Source organism: Excalfactoria chinensis, chromosome 7, assembly GCF_039878825.1.
Source record: "Excalfactoria chinensis isolate bCotChi1 chromosome 7, bCotChi1.hap2, whole genome shotgun sequence".
Classification (NCBI taxonomy): Eukaryota; Metazoa; Chordata; class Aves; order Galliformes; family Phasianidae; genus Excalfactoria; species Excalfactoria chinensis.
In genome coordinates, this window is record NC_092831.1 from 5854502 (window position 1) to 5868847 (window position 14346).

Below are 14346 nucleotides of genomic sequence, written 5' to 3' on the forward strand. Positions count from 1 at the left end.
GTAAACGAAGCGCGGAGAGCCGGCCGAGCCGCTGAGGCAGCTACAGGGACAGAGAGAGCGGTAGGGATAGGTACTAAGATAAGAGACAGGGACGGAGATAGGAACAGAGATAGGGATAGGGAAAGGGACAGGGACGGAGACGAGGTCCGGGCCCGCTGCCCCGCCGCCACCCGCACGTTGATGTGTGTGGAATCTGTGCCTCTGCCACGCTTCACTGCCGAGACACACGGTAAGGGGTAGCTTAGAGCTTTTTCAGCTGTTATTTTGAATTATATATATATATATTCAAAAAAGGGAAAGTTTGGCAAAGTTCAGCATATAACCCTTAGCAGGCTCATATAATGATCCTTCTAATGGGTTGTCTGGTGTTTAGCATAAGGAGAAATCAAAAGTGCTGCTTCTGCCACGGCTGTTCCACAGAATATTGGTTGTCATTGGTCTCAGTATTCTGCTTCCTCTTTTGTAAACCTCCAGTGACAGTACTGCCTGATTTCAGGGTGCAGCACTGCTTGGTATTAGCAATATATCTCTCTCATTAGAGTGGTGTCGTGTAGAATTGTTATAATTAATTTAATCTGGGATAAATGGATGAGTCTCTTGGGAAGGCTGCCGTATGCTGAAGGCGTGTTGTGTACTTTTTGCTGATAGAATGGAAACAAAGGCCACATTCTTTTGCTGACCAGTAGTAAGTGGCAAAACACTGAATCCAACAGGAGCTACATGGGCCATTTGTTTCCACTGACCTCTGTCATCACTTTGAAATACAAATCCAGTCCTGTAGGACAGTCCTGAAGGACTCTGAAGGACAGAGTTGCTACCTGCCATCTGTTGCGTACATCTGCACTGCAACACTGGGCTGCTTTCCCATTAGTAGCTCTACTGAGAGCCCTGAGCTCAAGTGCAAGGGAAAAAAGGCATTTATGATAAGACTAAAAATGGGTATTTATGAGCTAAACAAATAAGTAAACAAACCCAAACCATTGCCAGCAATAGTACCTGTTAGGAATAACTTGTAATAAAACATATAATGAATGCTGAAAGTGTTTTTTACCTCTAGATGGAAAAAAGTCCATACACATAATTCATATTAGGCACATTATTAAGGAGTTTCCCTGAGATTAATTTTAAGAGTCTTTTGAGTTTCTTAGGAAAGAGGGATGATATGAGCTGCATCGCGATCGTGAGACTATGTTGAGGCTGCAGTGCACAGCTGTTCTGTGCTCAGAAAGTGTTTTGTTATTGATCTCTTTTGCTAAGGAAGAGTTTTGATCAAAAAAGGACAAACAATTCAGATCTGGCTTGTTAAAGATATGTTAAAAATATGATTATTTTCCACATGTGATCTGTTGACTTTCTGGTCTGCTGTATATGGGTGATATCAGCAAAACAGCACTGAGAGTTTTCATTTCTTCATGTCATATGCTGAATATTTAGCAATACAAATTGTGTTTGGACTGCTTTGTTTTGCATATTTGCAGGATGGGGCATTGGATGTTGAGTTAAACTACAATTTGTTCATAACTTTAGTACTTTTAAAATACTGCTGTTGTCTTGTATAGTATCCTAAATTAATGAAATGTATCTACTAGTTTGTGAGCATGGATTTAAAATCAATTAATGAAACATGTTCTCAGGTTTCAGGACCTTAAAACATCTAAGGACAGTATGTCTGAAAAGCAGAAAATTAAGAGGAGAAGCATAGAAGGTATCTAACCAAAGAAATGAAATGTGAAATGGAATATATGTATCTGGAGAAGAAAAAGGGCAACGTTAATTTGAGAACTTGTCATTGGTAAAAATCAAACATCCACCAAAAAAAACCTGTAATCAAACTTACAATTATTTCTGCCTTTGAAAAGCCCTGAGATTTGTTTTGGTTTTAATACTTTTTCTAAATGAGTTTGTCCACATTTTTTTCTTCTATTTCTGTTCGACTGATATAGGAGATGTAATGTTTTTTTAAAGATGTTCTTTGCTTTTAAAAGTGGATTGAATTATTATACTTACCAAAAGAACTGAAGTTATTTTAGGTTTAAACATTCAAATGTCTAAAATTTACAACAAAAAGTGTATGATTTTACTCAAATCAAATGTGCTCTTTATTTTTCACCTGATACGTCTCAATAATATTTTAATGTCCAAAATTAAGTAGATTTGCTTTGTATGACTGTTGAGTGAATGATGTGCAATATACTGCATATCATTTATGGAATACAGCAATACAGTGCTAATAGACTGATGTACTGATGCAGGTCGTGGAGCAGTTGTTGCTCTTCCAAATGCAGATAAGATGGTGAAAGAAATCTGTGATTCATGCAGAGCTCTAAGAAAAAATAGGTAAGTAGAATTAATATTTAATTTGTGGGTTGGGTATCCAAAAGTGAAAACAAAGCAAGAATTAGTCTGAGCATGAAAGGATTTACTTTGTACCAGATGTTAGATACAGCTATATGAGTTGTATAATGTTTCTTTCTTCCCAGTGTCAATCACTGATCCTTGCAGGGGCCGGATATTGCACTACATGAACTGGTGGTTTGGTACAAAGTGAGAAATAACTTGTGGTGAATAGTTTTACATCAGTGTTTGACCTAATTAAAAACAGACAACTGTCTCATATGCAGCTTTAAGTTAGACTGTATTTTCAACCTCTTTTCAATCAAAGGTTTTTTGTTTATATATATATTTTGTTTTTTGTTTATATATATATTTTTTTTCCTCCCCATGTTTGGATTTTCCATTCTTCAGAAACCAGATGGCAAAAATCTGAGTCTTGTCCATACAGCCTCTATTCTTGCAGGCGGGCCATAGCATAGCTCATAAATGACAAAGAATTCTTTGACATATTTTCCTGGTGATTCATAAAAAATACATGCTGGAAGCAATCAGTTTTTGTCAATAAGGGAAAGATGGGGCAATGTTTTCCTATTCATACTGTGTCTCTGTGTTGTTTGTTATTCACTCTTTGTGATCAGTCACTGTCATAGTAGTTAGGTGCTGCTGGGGAGAGCCACAGCTTCCTAGATGGATCAAGAAAGAGAAAACACTGGCAGTCTTGCATCTTACAAGCTTATTGCTCCTATTATTCTGAAGCTGAATGATTATTTGAACTGAGTAGATATCTTCCACTTATTTTCATTTTGTATTTTGGTTTTTGGTTTTGCCTTTTAGCCAAAATACACCGACAGTCAGACTGTGGCAAGATAAAGAAGCGGCATGTTGTCAAAGTGAAAAGCAGTTAACGTTACAGATGGGACAGCACACCTCTCTACCTTTCTTGCAGAAGAAAGCGATCATAAGGCATGGCTTTGACTTCAGCTTTCTGCTACAGGCCTCATGCCCAGAATCCAACATTCCAAAATCTTTTAAGGATTTCGGTGCTTTCCAGATAATAAGAGCACATATGCAACAAGGTAAGTTCGAATTTAAAAGTCAGAACTGTTCAATAAAGTTAAACATCACTATCAAGTCAGATGCTAAAGCCTCAGAAGTCCTTTTTCTTCAAACTTCAAATTGTCTTTTTGTTTGTTTAAATTCTTCATATTAAGTGGGCTTCAGCCATGTTGCCTGTCTTCTGTAATTATGTGTGTGTGTATTTAGGGAATGAAGGAGGTAAAGAAAAGCATCATAAAAAAAGATGTTCCAATTCCCATTTCACTGTATAATAAAGCTGACCCCACATAAGGTACAGTGGAATTCTAGGCAGGGACAGAATGCCATCTCTTTCACTTTTTTTCCTCCAACTGGAAATTAATCAATTCATAATTGAATTAATGAGCTACTTGTTGAAGTCAGCAAACATCAGAAATTTAGAAGAAATATTTGTTTAAATTATTAGAATAAAATATTTTTATATTACCAAATTTCACTGTGTTTTATAGAAAGTGCAATTGTAACTTCCCACTTATTTGGTTATAGCAGATTTATAGTGAAGTCCTGCAACTACATGTTAGACAAATGTCTGGTCCTCAGAACCCTGCAGTTTGAAATACTTTGTAATGAAAATTGTAGTTTGTTTAACTTGTCATTAACATCAACATGTTTTGATTTTTAAGGGTTTAATATGACAATACTAGAAAACAGGAAGAAGAGGTCTGAGGTAAGGCAGTATTATGTATTGAACTAAACACAATTAAAAGTTTTATATACTTTGAAAACTTTAGAAATAATGGTACAAAAGAAGTCTGAGTAGTTTTCTCTGCTTGTTCTTCAGCTTTTCAGATGAACATCAAGTATTTTTATAATTGTTATGATATATATCAGCAAATGTTTGAGATTATATTAGTGTTACATCAGATAAGATGTTGGAAGTTTAAAAAGATATGGAGCCTCTTAAAATGGAAATACATAAGTTAATTTTACGTATTCATGTTCTGTATGTTAGACACCTTAGACGCTTAGTTTTGATGAATTTTAGAACAAAGCAAAGCATTGACGGGTAATATAAAATTGAAGCCAAACTGAAGAACAGACCTGACATTATATGGTTGATTAAAACCATATTTAACATGAAATTTTGTGAGAAGTGTAAACAGGATGCTTGACAAAAACATAAATTATAGCTAGTCCTGTACTTGCAATCAAGCTTGTCGTTTAACATGAGTCAGAGCGTCACACCAAGTGAGCTATAAGAGCTGCAGAAGATCAAATTCATTGTATATAGCAAAAAGAGGATTTGGTTTTTATAGATATTAATTGTCCTTTCTACTAGAGACTTATTAAATCTGTTGTGTACTTTAGCGTGCCTATTGCAGAATACAAAAGCATGTGCAGGAAGTTCTGACAGAAGTTCATAAAAACTGCTATGGAAAAAAAAAACACACATTACCAACTGAGGGAAATGTTTAAGAAAAATCAATTAGTTGATGTCAATGTAATTTCATACAGCTTTATTTCACATCTAAGGCTCTGATGATTTCTAGAGCTTATCATTTTGGATTTATTGAGCATTCAAACTAAAACTATGCAGACTAGACAAAGCCTTCTGAACTATACATTTCAAAACAACACTCATTGCTTTCCCCAGCACATTCAAACCTCTGCTTATCCTTGGAATGCAGAATGGTTGCATCTGCTGAGAGTGCACAGCAAGAAGGAAATTTTGGCATGATAAACTACTGACCAGCCTTTGAATTCATGTATTAAGCGTGCTATGTAGCATAATACATAGTTAAGAACTGATGATATTATTTGTTTGTGCGTGTGGCCAAGGGTTATTATTTTTGAATTATGGATAGTGACTTGTGCCTTATAGCAAAGAATCCCACTTTCTATACCACAACAAAGTGGGGAATAATTGTGAATCTGAGAAAAATAATGTATTTTCTCAGTGTTTTGATATTACACTTCATGTTAGGTTAAATGGAGGAATATGTCAAATAAATACATCAATATATCCTGTTCTGATGTTTTTTTTCCTTCACCTGTTTGATGAATTTAGTGATTAGATTTTACACTTGTCTGCTGTGTAGTACATTATTAATTTATTTTTTTTAATGGAAATTACAGCTCCATTTGCCACCAGTGACATTTCAGCCTATAAGAACAATTCATCTTGCTCCTCTAGAGGATATTTTCGTCAATAAGCACACCAAGATGAGAAACATTTTGAATATTATGAAGTCTGTTTCTCAGCCTATGAAATCAACTACTAAATTTTATCAGTATCAGTTAGGCAGTATAGTAAAAAGACAAGCTGAGAAGTCTCCAGGTGTGATTGTGGCTACTGTTTCTGAGAAGTTCACTCCAACAGAAGGCTTGCACTGCTTCAGCAAGAATAAATATCGTAAGTACCCTAACAACCAGAAAGAAGAAACTGAAAACTATTTGAAATGGACAGAAACTGAGATAGCTGCCAATACTGAAAAGAATGACCAGAAGTCACAGTTTTCAGTGGCTTGTGAGAATGTAGATATTATGACCCAAGACAGTTTTTGTGATGCTAGTCATTTTTACCTGAGCTCGAGTAATGCTGTGAAAAACTGTGGAATATTTACAGCTCTGTGTCCTGTGTCAAAAAATACAGATAATTTAAGAGCTAGCAAGAAGGAAGAAAGAGAGGAGAATTCCTATAGGGCCGGTATAGAAGAGAACATTACAGACATGATACTTTACTGTAGACCATATGAAGATGCTGAGAGTGTATTCTTCATGCTTGGTGATTGTAATTTAGATTCTTCATGTAAAAATGAAGTGATTGAGTCCTGCCATGTCTTAGAAGATAATTCTGCAGTAGCTGCAGTTATTCCTGGAGAAGTGCAGGATTGTTCTGGAAAACAAACAGAAAATAATGTTTGTCTTCTCAAATTAGAAATGGAAAATGAAGCAATGTCAGAAGTGACTGCAAAAGGTCAAAGTGAGCTTGTTCCTGTAGTCCATGTTGCTTTCTCTGAACAAGAACTACCTAGGAAGACACACATTGCTAAACATCCTGCCAGAAAAAGGAGCATTGTTCGTAGCCTGCCTCCTCATGTCAGTCAGAGCTTCAACATTCTTTCTCGCAAAGACAATGACAAAAGTGAGATAAAGATGAATAGAAACAAGTGTTCATCAAAATCTAAAATGAGTAGCAAGACAAGGACACCTGAAGGCTTAGCTGTTTCTGATGAGGTTTCCATAAAGCACAATACACAAAAGATGAATGCCAAGAGGAAGATTTTTCCATCTTTGCAACTGCCATGCACGGAATCTGAGACTGTCCGGAAGTGTCAAAAAAAAATACCTCAAGCCAACAAATGTTTTCTTCAGAGTTCTCAGAAACTTAAAAGGCAAAGTTCTTCCTGCACTTGCAAAAAACTAGTTATCCCGAAGAAACCTGTTACTCCACTTTCTCTACAATATGCACTATCTGCTTCAGATTTTGTACAACTGAAATACAGTGATATGTTCAAGAAAATAAATTCAAATGACAAAGGCCCGGATGTTTATGAGATGTTTGGAACTCCTGTCTATTCTCACGTGCGTGAGCTTGATCAGCTTAAGAGCAGTTTTTACAGAGATGCTTGTTCTGCTCCACCTGGGCGCTGCACTGCTAGCACCTGCAGTTCTACCTGCAGTAAAAGAAGAGACAGCAGCCAAATAAGAAATGCTCAAAAGAGGACACGCTGTAAGCCAAATAAGACCGTATCTGTCACTAAACAAAAGCAGAAAGGCTTACGTGCAAACAACAAAAGTATTGAATTGAGTGGTAGCAACACAGAGCAAGATAGTGTAATATCTTCTGGTCCAGATTGTCAAATACAAACTTCAAGTAGCATGACATTGTTTCGTGGAGACACAGATCATCAGCTTATGTTTTTAGAAGAGCTTTCACAATCATCCAAGCCAAACAAAATTCTTTCAAGTTCAAAGTTATCAACTATTAAAGAAGCCTCTTTGGAGCAGTCTCTGGACAGTCAGGATCTATCCAGCCATCAGATAGCTGCTTCCTGTAACCTGGATCTTCTTCAGCTCAGTGATAAAGACTACACAGACTGTGCTGCTATAAGTAACAATTTAATAACAGCAGACCAGAACATTTGTGTACCCCGGTACAGAGTGGATACGAATGGCTGCAAAAGCCTGGAATCAGACCAGGCCTCCTTGGAGACTATAAATCAAGAAGAAGCATTGCCCTTTTCAGATAGACAGGAGTGTCAATTCCTTACAAACAAATTAAGTCACAGTTGGTCATACACGCCTCGGAAGAGTATTTTGGCAAGTGAACTCACTCAGCCTTCAGTGATTCAGACAACAAATGTTACAAGCCCCAGTTTCCAGACAAGTCAAAACATTTTCTCATGGGCAGGTAATAAGGATGTAACTGATGAGTTGCTTTGTTGTCTGGCTGCAGAATTGCTAATGCTTGAAGATAAAGACATGAACTCTTCAAGAACAAAATATGCAGGTTCTAAAATGCAGAATACCTGTACTAAAGAAGGAAACATAATGAACAGAGATGGAGAAATAGTACATAATGATCTAGAGAAGGTAAAATTAAACTTTTGTAACTTGCTTATTCCTTTAAGTGATGCTTCAACAGAGTGTTAGATGAAAGATGAGTCTTTTTTCTGTTAACTCAGTATTCAGTGCTTAACTGAGTACTGTTAATATGTGCTCATTAATGATCAAGTCTCTTTCCCTTGGGCCAGCTGCCCACTGGGTCTTCCAGTGGTCAGCTGAGGATACTGACATTAGATGCTGCCTGTCTGACATGGGCCAGATGATACTTCGGCATGACTGATGTAGCCAGGAAGACTTAGATTCTGAGTCAAGTTAAACTGAGAAATTACAGTGAAAAAAAAAAAGGGGAGAGGCTGCTTTAATTGGTTTAACACAAGTACTGGCTTATCATGCCTATTTAAGTAATGTTTAAATAAACTTCAAGCTCAGAAGGCTTAGTTGGATTCTGGCCCTTAGTCTGTGAAGAAACCATACCTACTAATGACCTTATCTGCCAGTACTGCTTCTTCTTTACCCTCTTAGTCTTTCCTCTATTTAAATTAAAAATTTACAAGGAAAATTAATTCACTATGTTTTGATTCACTTCCTTATCCTTCTGCAAACACAAATGCCAATTATACCTCCTCTAATCCTTCTAGGGATCTGTGGCTGGCTGCAGTAACTATTAGGTTTTTGTTGTTGGTGGTGGTGTTTTGTTTTTGTTTGTTTGTTTTTTTAAGTAGTCTTTTCTTGTGAATTCCCCTCCAAATTGTTTTCATGAGGCTTGGATTATATATGTTCCTAGGGCAAATTGATTGTCATATTACCCCATAAGTTTAGCAAACTTCAGCTATATGACAAAAAAATAAAATAGTAAGTCAATATATCCTGTTCTTTTAAGTGTTCCTTCTGCCTGGCTTGCTTTCAATGGCAAAAAAAGATGGCATGTGGTAATCTTCAGATTGTTTACACTTGAAAATATTTGTGTAGTCTTAGGTAGCAAGCTATTGGCAAGGATTATATATATATAAGTCTGTAGAAAAGATTCATGCCAAGTGAAAGTTACTGTCTGTAAAAAGGTGATGACAATATGAGGCCTTCTTTTTCTTCCTTTCTTTCTCCCCACACTAACCATCATGTTCCAAACAGAGTTACAGAAAAGCCTTTCTGGCATCAAGTGAAGAAGGTGGACTGCTGAACTGTGAAGAATCTACTCGAGTATCAGGATGCAATTTAAATAACAAGGATACTATCATGTGGACAAGAGGTGAAGTCCTTGGAAAGGGAGCCTATGGCACAGTAAGTTGAAGTCTCAGTATGATAATGGGTGTGCTGGTCATCTCTGAGCTATATCTTGCCTTATAAATGACTACTGTCTTATCCAATAAATAACTTAAATATTATAGTGGGACATGGCACATGACAAAAACAAAAGAAGTACTTAAAATGAGTGATCGTATGCTTTAATGTCATGTTCCATTTTAATAAATGCTAGTTTCATTGTAGGTATACTGCGGTCTGACAAACCAGGGACAATTAATAGCTGTAAAGCAGGTTGTTTTGGATACGTCAGATCAACTGGCTACAGAAAAGGAGTACCAGAAGTTGCATGAGGAAGTTGATCTTCTGAAGACGCTGAAGCATGTCAATATTGTAACTTATTTAGGAACTTGTCTGGAAGACAACGTCTTAAGTATTTTCATGGAGTTTGTTCCCGGTGGCTCAATTTCCAGTATTCTTCATCGTTTTGGTCCCTTGCCAGAAACTGTCCTTTGTAAATACACAAAACAAATTCTAGAAGGGGTTGCATATTTACATGACAATTGTGTAGTACATCGAGATATCAAGGGCAATAATGTTATGCTCATGCCAAATGGAATTGTAAAGCTAATTGACTTTGGCTGTGCCCGGCGACTAGCTTGGGTCAGCCGCAGCGGAACACACAGTGAGATGCTCAAGTCTGTGCATGGGACTCCATATTGGATGGCACCAGAAGTTATCAATGAATCTGGATATGGGAGGAAATCAGACATCTGGAGTGTTGGCTGCACAGTATTTGAGATGGCAACAGGAAAACCACCACTGGCTTCCATGGACAGGATAGCAGCCATGTTCTATATTGGGGCTCACAGAGGACTGATGCCTTCCCTACCTGATCGATTCTCTGGAACTGCAGTGGACTTTGTGCATGCATGCTTAACCAGGTATGTAGCTTTTTAACTGAAAATCTTCATGAAATGAATAGCAGATTAATAGCAGCCTTTTACATATATCTGAAGATTAGATTTTGTCACTAGGGAGAAGCATGAACATGGCAGTGGACTCAAGAGGCAGGAAGCTTGAATTCTGATCTTCAGATTAGGATTCTTGTGGTGTTGTTCTATATGAACCATACAACAGATACCAGAAAAACTGTTGTCAGTAAATTGCAACATCATATATACTTTGTCTCAAAGAGAATAGTATTTAGAAGGTATATAGTATAAGTATATATATATTCCTTTTATTTATTTGTTTGTTTGTTTATTTATATATATTTAGAAGATAGTAGGAACTGTTAAGGTAGATGGAAGTACACAGGTGGAGTTTTTAATAGAGTATTGACCACATAAAACAAACAAACAAAATAAAAACTACAAGTCAGCAACCGCCACCAGCAAAAACAAACAAAAAACTCACATGTGTCTATAGTGGCAAAAGTTTCCTATATCATCTTATCATGCTGCAAATGTAACTCCTTCATTCTTTCTTTCCTATTAGTTTACTATTTAGGAAATCAGTGCCCTTTATCCTTTTTCCTGTTTTGCTTTTCAAATTGGTCCAAACTGAGGGTTAAAAAGGTGCAAACTCCTTAGTTCTAGAAATACTGTAATTTCAAATGGCCTTGATAACATTAGTTATGTTGTTTGGAGATGACAGAATAGACTGACAGATTCAAGTTCAAGCAAATAATTGTCACATTCCTTAAATACATTTTTTGTGCACCTGAAACAGCCAAATTCACAGAATTAATCTATGATTTTGAAAGATTTTTGCGGAAGAATGATTTTTGTAATAAATTACTCCACTTTTATAAGTCATAAATACCAACTGTATCTTCCCATAAATCCTGCCGTCCTCTCTGTCAGCCTTATTACAAAATAATAATAATAATAATAAATTAAAAAAGCAACCTGAAAAAAACGAATCACTTGAGAAATAAGAGAAAAAGAAATGGCTTAGTATGCATTTAGCTCTTACAAATAATTGCATACCATGCATGCACACCCATTTTTTGTACTGATTTTTTCAAATCCTCAAATGCAGAGATCAACATGAGCGCCCTTCTGCTCTGCAGCTGTTGGACCATCCCTTTGTGAAAGGAAGACAGTGAATTGTTCAGAACTCCTGTCAAGTGAGTATATGTTTTGTATTATGAAAAATATTTCCTCTCGTGAAACAGATCAGAACAAACTGGAGTTAGAAGTAACAGCAGAACATGCTACAGATTGGTTGTGTAGGCAATAGGTCTATTTTTAGACAGTGCCTAACATTTTTTTGTCACATCTGTATTCATTGGAATGGGCATTCATTCATTATTAACACAAGGCCACATATTTTGTTGTTTCTGAGGAAATCTAGACGGAAAAAACCCCACTATCACCAGCACATGGCAAGTAAGGTAAGTTGGGTGTGTTGATTTTCTGTAAAAACCAATGGAATGTGAATGGTATTAGCAGAAAGCTTTATGGATGCAGAGAGCATCGTGAAAGCTCTTCTCAAACTCATACATGTGAGTCTTTAAATGTCTCTGGGAAGATCCTGTTGAAACTCCAAACCACGCAATTATGTTGTAATAAAACATACTGAAGTTGTTATTCAGCTAGATGGGCCTTTTAAGTGTAGCTGGTGAATAGAAAAAAAGTAAGCTGTACGCACATAGCCAGTCCTTCTTATCCTTTTCTGTGGAGGTTTATCAACCACAAGATACTGTGGTGATAATGTGGTGATAATGACAAGAGCTATCCAGCTGCACACAGATGTACCTTTATTGAGCTAACATCAAGGTAATTTCCTAGACTCTAGATTTATGCATCTGAGACTTGAGAACATCTTTTTTTTTTTTTTTTTTTTTTTAAATGCATGGCATTTTATGGACAGTTTTGGATTACAGATGGGTTGAGATTGGAAGGGGCAGCTGGAGATGGTGTATTCCAACTGCACTGCTTAGGGCAGGGCTGACAGATGCAGGTTGCTCAGTTACTCGTCCTTTGTCTTTTGAGTATAGCCAAAGATAGAGGCTCCACAGCTCCTCTAGTCAACACGTTCCAGTGTTCAAAACTCTGAAAATATACTGAAAATAAAATATTTGAGCAGACTGTCTTGTATTTCAAGTCGTGCCCACATTCCACCACTGGATACACAGGGTAGTCTGGTTCTATCTTCTTGACTGCCCCTCACCAGGAACTGATACACACTGATGGGATTATCTTCAATCCAAGTGACATGCTGTAATTCTCAAACTTGTGTTTGCTGATACAGAGCAGCAGAAGCACAGGAGCATTACCTTTCTCTTGTTTGCAGAGGCTATAAGGTGCCATTTGAATCACTAGAGAAACTACTACTTATTTCCAACATGCTTTACCTGAAACAGGAGAGTAAATTTTATTCTGAGACTTGAACTGTTTTGAGAAACACTTGAGTGAGCATCGCGCTGATGACAGAGAATAGTCCTAGTCTGCACCATTTTACAGGTAGTTATGCTAGCTGGCTACTACCTACTGCTCACCCAATGCAATGAGAATAAATCTGAAACATATTTTGACGCATCAATAGGAGATGATACAGGTATTATTATTTAGACTATCCTCTTTCTGATGGGGCTTCTTTTTCAGTACAGTTAAGATTCTGTGGGAATAAGAAACAAAATGAACCTTGTGATGCTGTGAGTGGCTATAGGTTCTAGGAAAAAATGCAGTAAAATTCAGTCCTGGAACTTTTAGGGACTGAGCCCTCAAAAATTAAAGGTCCAAAAATGGGTGTTTCACAAAATGGAAAGAAGAAAAAGTTGGTTTGTAGATCAACTTTCTGCAGAGCATTAAACTCTTCAGTTACTTGAAATAGCTGATAAATCTTATATTATTCCAGTAGCCTGACTTCAGACAGCTATTTGGTCTAAACTACACAAAAAGGAAGAGAAATCAGTACTTCTAGCAAAATTCTTTATTAATAGTTTCTGTAGGTATGATGTCACATAACAATAACAGAACATCATGCCAGTATAAAGAGAAATCTTAGCATTACAGAAATCTTCAAAGGTTAAACAGTTATCAGTCCCACTGTGAGGAATACCAGCTGGTCCTCATGTCAAAATCCATGGTAACTTGAGCATCTTTACATTAAAGTACCTTGTTGAATAAGGTAGAAGCCCTGGGACATGAACTCAGGAAGGATGTACATATTACCTTAATCTTAATAATATACATTATGGAATTATCTCCAAAAAGGCTGCAAAGTAAACATGAGTTTTTACTTAGCATGAAATGATATTGAAATGAACAGGGAAAGAGCGGGAATGCTTTAAGACATGCAGTTAATTAAAAATGTTCAGAGCCATGAACCTTCCTCCTTATGCATATCTTATATGCAAAACTAACATCCTCTGTTAAAGTCTGAGTACCCTGCTATTCATGTTAGTAATCGTTATTTCAACGTTATTTAGAGTTTGAATGTAATGTTCAGTTCAGCTAATTAAACTATAGTTAATTTCCATTTATTTTTAAAATAAGTGTTAGTTTGTAAAACCAGAACCGGAAAATGTTACCAAAATATGACAGTGAATTTTTGCTTTTGTTTAACCAGATTTAGAGGAGACTGTTGTCTAATGCTTGCAACAAAAAATTTTTAAGCTTAAGCATGCTAGAGAACCAGAGATATGTGATTGCATACCAGCCCTATGCTCAGTACAGCTAAACAGTCATATTGATTTGGGGCATCTCAGATAACTCAGCTGGGCCTGGCATCGTAGAACATTCTACAGGCAAGTCTGACAACCGCATATTTCTTACTTAAGGAGATTAGAGATTTTTCACATCAGAATCCAGATAACCTGTTAATAAGGAGAAAAGTTGGAAAACCTTTATTTTTTATTTTATTTTAAATGATGAATGACTCAGAAAATGGACACAGTTGCCTTATAATTTCTTCTATCTAAGGAGGGCAAGCCTTAGTTTCTTATATATTTAGAGCACAATATTTATTCCTAAAACTGTGGGCCAGAAGCAAGAGAGCAGTGAAGAATGCATAATAAAAGCATGCAGGCTACCGGGGAGCATGTACAGCTACACTGTAACACTAAGATTCCTCAACATTTGGAGTTAAAACTCAAGCATATGAAAGCACATCCCTTTACCATTAGAAGATACCTAATACTATGTGATAACATTTAAA

The 14346-nt window shown here is 36.6% G+C and overlaps 1 protein-coding gene across 1 annotated transcript in view; it reads left to right on the forward strand.

The window, feature by feature from the left end:
- The window catches only part of MAP3K19 (mitogen-activated protein kinase kinase kinase 19), a 17894-nt gene continuing 3548 nt past the window's right edge, over positions 1 to 14346 (forward strand). Inside the window, exons 1-9 of the mRNA XM_072342128.1 lie at positions 1 to 229; positions 1635 to 1705; positions 2253 to 2337; positions 3169 to 3410; positions 4053 to 4096; positions 5506 to 7965; positions 9067 to 9216; positions 9424 to 10121; positions 11224 to 11311. Of these exons, the coding sequence (XP_072198229.1) occupies positions 1666 to 1705; positions 2253 to 2337; positions 3169 to 3410; positions 4053 to 4096; positions 5506 to 7965; positions 9067 to 9216; positions 9424 to 10121; positions 11224 to 11290 (3786 nt within the window). The 5' untranslated portion in view covers positions 1 to 229; positions 1635 to 1665 and the 3' untranslated portion in view covers positions 11291 to 11311. The remainder of the gene's footprint in view (positions 230 to 1634; positions 1706 to 2252; positions 2338 to 3168; positions 3411 to 4052; positions 4097 to 5505; positions 7966 to 9066; positions 9217 to 9423; positions 10122 to 11223; positions 11312 to 14346) is intronic.